A 9,918-nucleotide genomic window follows, 5' to 3' on the forward strand; every position below is an offset into this window, starting at 1 on the left:
GAACAAGTTATCTAGCTGGCATTTTTTCATCGTCATCGTCCAGATCATAGGTTTTCAAACTTTTTCATGCAGCATCACTCCATTCTATGCTCCCAGCGACTTTCAAAAGACTTCATCTTTGCCGCCGTGCGACGTTGTTTTGCCAAGGAACCGTTTAAAGCACCCAACAGCCGCCGAAACGGAACCGAAACTCGAGTGTCAATGGAGAAAGGTGGGTTAGACTCCGCCGGCCGAGAATTCAAGAACGCGGAGGAGATGTGGAGGGAGCAGGTCGGGGACGACCACAGCAAGAAGACCGAGTGGTACCGCCAAGGCGTTGGCTACTGGGAAGTAAGTGCTTTTGTCAACCTTCTCTGTTTTGGTTTCTGCTTTTTGGTTCAGTCATTTCGTCGAGCAGGTTGTGGGCATCGGGAAAATGTGTGATGTTTTGGTGTGTTTCGTTGTAAAGGGTGTGGAGGCGTCGACCAATGGAGTGTTGGGAGGATATGCGCAGGTGAATGAGCCTGACATAATGGGCAGTGAAGCTTTTCTTAAGCAGCTTCTCTCTGAGCGCTTTCCCGACTCTGCAAATGGCCAACGTCACCTTGTTGTTCTTGGTACACAAAATCTTTCTTTCTCTATGTTTTTCTTTGTTTGAGGTGCTTTAAATTGTCGTATTTGTTGAATTTAGATTAAATAAGTTCACTTTTGTTCATAAAAAATGCAAATTTGAGGAGGGTTGCAATCCAAATTTTGGCTCTATTGGTTTGTAGTTTTAAAATCAGGCAAGTTCTTACCAGTATCTAAATTTCCGCAGATTGTGGTTCTGGCATTGGCAGAGTCTCCAAAAATCTTCTCATAAGATACTTCAATGAGGTGAGTTCAGTTTCGGGACAGCACCTCCCTCTTCTACCGCCATCTTTCGATATTCAGTTTCTGTGAATTTCTTTTGATGTTACTGTATAAAGTTGAGGTCTTTGTGTGAACTTGTATTTCATGGTGTATGTTGTCCCTGTCAATCCCAAATTGTAGAAGCAAATTCAGGTAAGTTCCAATGGTTTAATTTAATGTGAAATGCATCCAAATGCTTGCATATGTTGAACATGGATGCTAGACTTTATCACGAGACCTCAAAAATACGTGTTGGTTCTTATCTTTCTAGCTTTTGGATTTATTTATTAGATGATAAGTGATAACTGATTTAGCTTTTCTTCACTTCTGAGCTTGAGTCAGGATATCTATAGCTTTGTATTGTTTTCATGTTTTGGATTTTCATTCAGACTGAATTATTGTTTTTGTGTTACATGGAACAAACCAGTGCCACTAAAACTTGATAGAGCTTATTATCCTTCGTAACCTTTGCACGTTTGTTCTCTTTGATTGTTTATTTCTGTTTTCTTGAAAACCCAGGTTGATCTTCTTGAGCCTGTATCTCATTTCTTGGAAACTGCTCGTGAAAGTCTGGCTCCTGAAAATCATATGGTCTGTGAGACGCACAAAGCTACTAACTTTTTCTGCGTGCCTCTTCAGGTAATATGCTCAAATTCAAAACATTACCAGAAACATTGGATGGTCTCAACACTTACAACCTGCTATTTTATTTCTTTGTTCGTGTTTAGATGGTGAACTATATCTCCCATATTAGTCATACAATGGTTTGCTAGGTTATTTTTTATTTATTTTTTAAATACCTGCCATGCAATTTTGTCAATCCAATCCAATGCACTCATGAAGCGTCTTCCTTTCTTAACTTTTTCTAAACATCGGTCTCTTACCTCGCTGACTCTTTTGGAAACCTCATGAACATTTTCTTGCTTCCATTTTTAGGAATTCACACCAGAAGCAGGGAGGTACGACATTATATGGGTTCAATGGTGTATTGGTCATCTGACAGATGATGACTTCGTCTCATTCTTTAAACGGGCAAAGGTAAAATGGTTTTCTTGAATATCAATGTAAAACTATGTTTCAGATATCAAGGCATCTACTGCGATTGCATCACTATCATTTCATGATCAAATCTAGACTGTTCGCTATGGAATTGAACTTGAAGATCCACAATCTTCTGACCATTTACATCCACAAATTTATAAAATTCTGTGAAGCATTAATGTCTTCCTTAAATTTAAAATTTCTGTTCTTACTGACTTTATGCTCAGACATAGTGTTCAATTCATAGGACCATTCGGTCCCTTCCTCCCTCCAAACCAAAAACAGGAAAAGGAAAAAAGAAAAAGGAAATGGAAAAACCAGTGTACCATTACACGTTAACTTGGGGATTATTGGGTCAAAGAACCAGGTTATTGCTTATGTCCTCAGTAAGATGTAAATCACTTATTTTTGTGCTATCAAGTGCCTGGGAATGTTTGATTTTATCTATTTGTTGTCAATCTTTGATAGAAGCACTTTGATGGCAGAATTATTCCTATTATAGTACCACTTTTTTACGTCCAGTCAAATTTATGCCCTTAACATGTTGCTTTGTAGTTTATTGGATTGGTGCCTCTGTAATAATTCTATTTATGGAAGAATCATGACCCCTATTATTGTTAGTTTTGTGTGTAGAAAGGTACTAACATTTTTATATGGGTCACCTGTTTCTAGGTTGGATTAAAACCTGGTGGTCTTTTTGTTCTGAAGGAAAATATTGCAAGATCCGGTAAGTTGCTCGCTGTTTCCCTTCTTTCATGTGGTCATGGTAAAATTCTCATCTCACCTGTTTCCACTACTACTAATACCAAGTTTACCACGCCACAAAAAGTGTATTCATCTGCATTCTTTTTTTTGTAGACTAAATTTAACAGAGAATAACAACTTCTTGTTGACTAATCGTATTGATTTGTAGGATTCGTGTTAGACACAGAAGATCGGAGTGTCACTAGGTCTGATTTGTACTTTAAGGAGCTCTTTCGTCAATGTGGACTTCATCTTTACATATCAAAGGTTAAATGTGAAATTTGTACTTTGTACTATTAGCTCTAGAATTTGATGCGGACCTTATCTGATGCGTTATGTTACTTTTATTTTCATTGTTTATTGCTGATAACTAATATAGTCTAGAAGTGAAGGAGAAATGATTTAAGTAGTGCATGGACACTGCTTAATAGAATAACGTCATACGATGCCTGTCAGACTTTTGCCAGTACTTGTTGTTTCTCATATTAATGTCAATTTTCTTAATAAAGTGAATTAGACATCTCTAACTGGAAGAGAAGTACTCTAGCTGGTTTTGGTAAACTGGTTCATTTCATAGCTGTCTTTGAGTGAATTCATATGAAATATCTCCTTCCTTGCATCAAAGTCTTCTTCGCTTATAATTCCTGTTTTTCTTTACATCAGGATCAAAAGGGATTGCCTGAAGAACTATTCGCCGTGAAAATGTATGCATTAACTACTGAGTTGCCAAAGAAGGTTCATCGGACAAGATCTAAAGTGCAAGCCAACAGACCCGGAGTCATCAAGTGAGGAATCCCAGCTTGAACCTAACATATACACAGAATACTTTTTCTGGCAGTAATTTTTTGTCCTGATTTCTTGTAATTTGCCACCCCTTAATATTTACAAGGACCAGTTTGTATTCACCTGCAAGTTCTGTACTTTGATGTTCTTGATGATTCGAATTCATTGGTTATGTGCGCATTATTTTTCTACGCTGATGTTGTCTGCTGTCCGTTACAAAGCATAATACAATATTTTGTGAACTATAGAAGCTGTTGAAGGAGGAAAGAGTCATGAAACCGAATAAGGACATCGATCTCTAATAGCATACCGAAACTTAACAATCCACGAGGAAAATTAAAGCATTTCGGATAGCACATACAGAAACATAAAATCTTTTTGCATAGTAAATGTATGAGCTCTTTCAGGAATTGGATTTTGGAGGTTCGATGAATTCAATGGTTCGTCTTGATTGTATGCGCTTGTGCCCTTTACCTCTTTCGGCATGTAATCTTTCGCGGTTATGAGATGCTAAAACCCTGCAAGACTGGTAGGCTCGACTAATGATATCAAACACTTGACCCAACCCTAGTTGTTGGTTGCTGGGTATATCTGTACACATTAGCCCTAGGCCTATTGCCTGTTTAGCTTGATCAAAAGTATCTTGTGTCGCCAATTTCTGGTCTATCACCTTCTGCAAATTTTCAGGATAATGCATCCTGATATACTCGAGAAAACCAGCCTCCCCCGTCTCAAAGTCTTCCTGCGGCCGCCTGTTTACGAGCATCTCTAGTAGAAGCACTCCAAACTTGTACATCTCTGAACAAAAAGTTTAAATTTAGATACTAGAAGTTAACCAAATTAAGAGAGGTAAAAAATAACAGATGCAAATGGTGCAGCTTCATGGATCGACTTACTTCTACTGCTTTGATCCCCGACCCTAAACCTCGAAATTCGCGGTTCCAGATTGTTTGACAGCAAGATACTGCTTGTCCTGAGGTCATATCCAACTTCAGGCCATTCCTCCTGCAGATAACACATGCCTTCCACAACCCCCATCAATATCTTCAGCCTGTGATTCCATGGTGTACTGTTTGACTCCAACAGCCACATCTCAAGGCTCTCACCTTCCATCCATTCCGTTACGATGGCTCTCAACCTTCTGTTATTGCACCACCCCAATATACTAACCAAGTTCTTGTGGCATAACCGAACTAGAACCTTGCATTCTTCAATCAAGTTCGGGTGGTTTTCTCCTCGGTAAATCTCAATCCTGACATCAGTACCATCTCTCAGAGTTCCTTTGTAGATATCAACTGCTTCACTCTTCCCCTTCAAATTTCTTTTCGAAAATCCATTTGTTGCTGCCTTAAGCATTGCTGGTGTAAACCGGTGCTTTCTTCGAAGCATTCTTGGGAGGAAATCAGGCCTCCGGAAACAAAGCCACCCCAAGCAACACACCATCAGGATCACAAAGATCGGAAAACCAACCAACAAGATTACAGCCTTGATCCTGAACTTTTTCTTATCGGGGAGTAGACCTGAATGGAGAAAACTCGAAGAATTGAACCGCTTAAAGAAGAGGGCATCAGAGATTTTACTCTCAGAGAAGTGATTGTATGATAAATTAAGAGAAGTGAGGTTGGTAAGCGGAGAGAAGCTCTCTATTGGGACATCGCCGTGAAGGTCATTAAGGCTCACATCAAGAGCTTGGATTTGGGTGCATTGAAGAACATCAATGGGAAAATTGCTCTCTAAAGAACTGTTGGATAAGTCAATAGTTAAGATGCTCAAAGGGCAATACTTCCAAAAGAAGTTGAATGACAAGTAGAGCGGCGTGATCTTTGGGCGGTTTTGAAGGTCTATTTTAGGGAATGATTCGATGCAGTTTGGATTCTTGGACTCGTTGCAGAGATGGCTTGCAACAATGGTGGATTTGAAAATCTCATCAAGGTCCATAGGTAGGGAACTGCAGTATCTGAGTGATGGGTTGTGATGGCAGTTTTTCGTGATCGTGGAGTTAAAATCATGCGGTGGTTTTAAGTTCCTGAGGTCTTCTATGACGGAAGCAGATAGAGCTGCCGAAAGTGAGGCGGAAAATGTGAGGAAGAGGAGAACGGAGGTTGCAGAAATGGAGGCCATGGAGAAGTTTGTGTTGATTCTCTTGAGATGGTTAATTTTAAACTGAGTTCAAACGGTTGGCAAGAAAGAAAGTGGGGGAGTCTATTTTATCACGTTGAAAGTTATCCTTGGTAACCACATGCACTCGGACTATAAAGAGCAGTTTAATTGGCAAAAAGTTTCCGACTTCCATTTTTTATTTTTATTTTTTTGTACAAAAAGTACTTGTATAATCTGTAATCTATTCCATAATTCCAATCCCGAAATTAAGTACACAATCCAAAGATCATCTCATCGACTTCCGGCTGACGCAATTTTTTCATTTAGCATTTCATTTATTTTTGCAAATGGTTTTCTACCACAGTGGTAGAGAGTAGTGTTTCTCTTACATCATGATTTGAATTCAAACCCTGCTGGTTCTCTAATCTAACAAATCTATCATTTAACAAACAAAAAAAAATCATCTAAAAGAAAATCATTCTTCTTGTTGTGGCATAAATTTAGAGAGGGAAGAGAGGAAAATCGGCATAGACTTATATTTTGTGCTTTTATCTATATTAATAAGGAAGGAAGAAAACTAGCTCTCTAAGTAATACAAAGATTTTCTAGATCTCATAAGGTTTTCAAACATAATCTACTAGGGTTTATATAATCACACATGTGCTATAATTTTAACTACAATACTTCCCTTAAGTATGTAAATACTCAAGTAGATAGAATATCATATCATCACAAATGATGTGGCAAACGTGAGTCTCTGATGGGGATTGCATGTTGGAATAAGTCTCACCAAAGCCTGGTATATTAATATTACAAGTGTTGGCTTTTCAAGTACTGGCAATGAGTTCTTTGCAATGGAGTGGCACAATCGTCCAACAAAGTTTGCACTTTCGATTTGTAATTTACTTAGTTTGGTTTGAGGATCTAATGACTTATTCAGGATGGCCTCCATATATCAATTAAGATGCTTATGTAATTTGTACTTGAACTCAGTTGGATAAAACTTATCGGTGTTGAGTGCAATTGCAGTATGTATGACTAATTTACTAATTTCGAGTGCTAGTATAAGAGGCTCCTGACATTTTTTCAGTGCTATTACCATTATATAACCCATCAATTCAAAATTTATATAAAGAACAAAATTGTAATAATTTTTGTTTATTAAAAGGTGGATGCGGTGAGTTACACAATAATCACCAGAAAATCGTACATAACGCCAATATATTTCTTGAAAATTAGAAATTGACAAGAAATTGGTTAGATTAGCACCCTACAAAAATGTTAACTAGCTAACTAGGAATTAATTAGATAATACAGTTAAAGGAACAACAACAAATCAATAAACAAATCAGTGTCTAGCTGTGACTCTTGTAATTGTCAGCCGTTGGTTTGCAGCAACTCAGCAAATTTGTCTTTGAGCAAGGGTTTGGATTGGATGTCATCATCTTTTGCCAGCACTTCAACAAACTCCTTCAAAACTAAGCACTTCTCTTCAGAGTAGAGCTTCTCTTGAACAATTGGGGATGCAACAATTTGGAGACGCTCTTGATTAATATGCAACCCTTCTTCCTTCCTTTCCTGCTTAAACGTACAATTTCAAATTAAAATGTATACATTAAATCAATAAATAAAAAAAAGAATTATTATATTCTGCCCTAAATTCATCTAACTTGGTTGCAAAATATTAAACCATTTACACACACACACACACACACACACACAGATGAAATAGTACCTGCTGAATTGGAGAGTCCGTCATGAGTTTGAGAACTGAAACTTGTGCCCGCAAGAACTTGACATACTTGTACGCAGCTTGCAACATTTCAGCGGTGTTCATCTTTGTGGCACCAGGAATCAACCTCCCAAGCTCCTGAGTCTTATCCGTTATCCTCCTCCTCCTCTCGCGCGCAGCTATGCTCTGCGGTGACACAGTTCCAGTACCACTGACGGCCTTATTGTTAAGCTTGGCAGCCGCAGGCGGATTCTGAATTTGAATTTCAGGGGTTGGAACCAAAATTTCAGGCTGGAGGAACCGATCATATGCATTGAAATAATTGGGAGTGGCGATCGGGAAGTTTGAATTGCAATATTGGACTTGTTGATCATGGAAGAGCTTTTGGCGTTTTGGGTAGGCCTGGTAGGAGTAGTCATATTCATCTAGGGTTGGACAGATTTCCGGCGACAGTGAGGCTAAATTCATGTTATCTGTTGGAGAACTAAAATCGGGGTGGAAAAAATTTTCGGAGGACTCGTATGGCTGGAAGAGTGGATCTATGCAGGTGTCGTCTGGATTAATGTTAGCTAAGCTATAGTAGTAATCCTGCAGACCGAAAATGCCCGACGAAGCTGCCTGCAGCTCTTGTTGTGATGGGAAGCTAAGCATATTCATTTCTGGTGGGTTGAGAAGCTGAACAGACCCCCAGTCATCAGTAGGGCAAAAAGTAGCAGTACTCATAACCATGAAAATTGCAAAACCTGCACGAACAGTTAATTATAGTTAATAGTTAACTGATTAATTGCTAAAAGACCAGCAATGCTATAGAAAAAGACCCTTGAAAGAGGAAAGAGAGAGATAACTAAAACAAGATTTGAAAAGCTTAAGACATAGAGAGAGAGAGAGAGAGAGAGAGATACCTGAGAGAATTAGATTTTCTTGTGTCTGTGGACCTGAGTTAGACCTAAAGATTAGTGCTAATTAACAAACCTTATCAGATTAAGCTTACAAATTAACTGAACAAGTAACAGCAGCCTGCCTGCTAACTTATGCTAATTAAGTAGTCCAATCTACAAGGAAAGAGAGAGGAAGAAAGAAGAAAGAGATCGAGAGAGATGCGGGGGAAGGTGGGCAGTTTTTGGTTTCGTTACTTGTGGCGCAGATAAAGGAGGTGATCTCAATGATCATGGATGATACCATAACCACCACCTCCTAATAATCTCCTATTTAGTAGCACACACCCTCACCCTTCCATTTCTAGGGTTTGCTGTGTATAACCGTCGGTTACTCATGACTCCTCGTTGGCGGCTAGCTATTGATCAGTAATTCACTAATATAATTAAATTATTAATTAATTAATTTGTCACAATTAATCTTGTAAATTAATTCTCAACGTAACTCCAATGTTAATTAGTGTTTTGTCAATTAGACAATTACTATCCGTTAATCAAAACTGATTGAGCAGAAATTCTGAAACTGTTATATATCATGAGAGATGTAGAGTTGGGTTTGGATTACTAGCTAAAAGATATACACATGTGACTCGCTATATAGTATTGTTGTGGTGTAATGTTGTGCCTGCAAAATGGTTATTAATTTGGGGCTTACAATGCAAAACGGTTTTTAGTAGTCGCCGCACAAATTTCTTTTCCTTAAATTAAAAAAGGGCCATGACAATCTATAATTTTGGGAGTCGGAAAAATTCATAGAGACATTTTGCTTCTCCTTGATCACCATCGTGTGATTCACCAGCGCTGCAGCGCCAATAATCGAACTCATGACGTGTCGACGTAGTAATTGAGATAACTAATACTAGATTGACCAACTAAAAAAGTACTAGAGACACTAATTTGGTACGCCAACTTTTGAGAGCGGACGATGTTTCATTTGTTTTATGCAAGAGCCATTCTAGAACTGTAAGACCGGATGTTTCATTTGTGTAATAAACTATAATGGGTTTAGTTAGTTGCCTAAGTTTAGTTAGTTTTCGTTTTCGTTTTTCAAGCTGAATTTGAAGTGCTCTCTATTGTGACAAACACCTGTCTCTTTTTCTACATGTTCATTATATTTTTAAGAGACATTGACTAATGTCTCATGACTCTCATCTCAAAACTTGGAGATAATGAGAGTATATTTTTTTCTTGTAAGGTAAGTAATATATTGTCCATGATAATTTTACGTTTATTAAAATCAAGTGGTGCAGCTGTTTGGTTAAGAATTGTTGACAGTTCCGGATTTAGGGTTTATAGCATTAAGAACCAAGTGTGATTTACCTACAGTTTTTAACTATCGAAAAGAACATTAGTAATTTTGTCCAAAAATGAGAATTTCATTAAAATATGTTAAGATGCGAGCAGATTTTGATGAAAATCTAACTTTTGAGGTAAACTACTAAGGGCGCGTTTACTAATCTGTAATCAGATTGAAGGGAATTGAATTGAGGATGAATTGGATTAAGGAGGAAACATAATTAGATTTATGTTAAAGTTGTTTCCTAAACTTACTAGAATCGGAATACAAATGATATTAGTTCCATATATATTGTTTACTAATTCACTAAAATCGGAATCAAAACTAACTTGATTACTAAATTACCCTCGTTTAAAATAAATTATTTTTATGCTATAATTATTAAAAATTAAGTTTATCTAATTAAATATATCCAT

General features: G+C 37.7%; 3 protein-coding genes across 3 annotated transcripts; 1 reads left to right on the forward strand and 2 right to left on the reverse strand.

Annotated features, from left to right (window-relative positions):
• The first annotated feature begins 29 nt into the window (after positions 1–29).
• On the forward strand, positions 30–3,629 carry LOC103945075 (alpha N-terminal protein methyltransferase 1). The gene is made up of 8 exons (XM_009355591.3): positions 30–330; positions 449–596; positions 797–855; positions 1,390–1,509; positions 1,807–1,908; positions 2,584–2,638; positions 2,825–2,922; positions 3,319–3,629. Exons 1-8 carry the CDS (start codon positions 67–69, stop codon positions 3,442–3,444), a joined length of 972 nt encoding a protein of 323 aa, XP_009353866.2. The 5' UTR covers positions 30–66; the 3' UTR covers positions 3,445–3,629.
• A 212-nt stretch (positions 3,630–3,841) lies between these two features.
• Positions 3,842–6,058, reverse strand: LOC103945223 (leucine-rich repeat receptor protein kinase MSP1). Its single transcript, XM_009355765.2, has 2 exons — positions 4,318–6,058; positions 3,842–4,225 (listed from the first exon to the last, which is right to left on the reverse strand). Exons 1-2 carry the CDS (start codon positions 5,557–5,559, stop codon positions 3,842–3,844), a joined length of 1,626 nt encoding a protein of 541 aa, XP_009354040.2. The 5' UTR covers positions 5,560–6,058.
• An 857-nt stretch (positions 6,059–6,915) lies between these two features.
• LOC103945222 (transcription factor bHLH53) lies at positions 6,916–7,993 on the reverse strand. Its single transcript, XM_009355764.2, has 2 exons — positions 7,274–7,993; positions 6,916–7,116 (listed from the first exon to the last, which is right to left on the reverse strand). Exons 1-2 carry the CDS (start codon positions 7,991–7,993, stop codon positions 6,916–6,918), a joined length of 921 nt encoding a protein of 306 aa, XP_009354039.2.
• Between the last annotated feature and the right edge of the window lie 1,925 nt (positions 7,994–9,918).

This window comes from the organism of the source record quoted next, unplaced genomic scaffold (genome assembly GCF_019419815.1).
Source record: "Pyrus x bretschneideri cultivar Hongxiangsu unplaced genomic scaffold, Pyrus_bretschneideri_v1 Contig7, whole genome shotgun sequence".
Taxonomy (NCBI): Eukaryota; Viridiplantae; Streptophyta; class Magnoliopsida; order Rosales; family Rosaceae; genus Pyrus; species Pyrus x bretschneideri.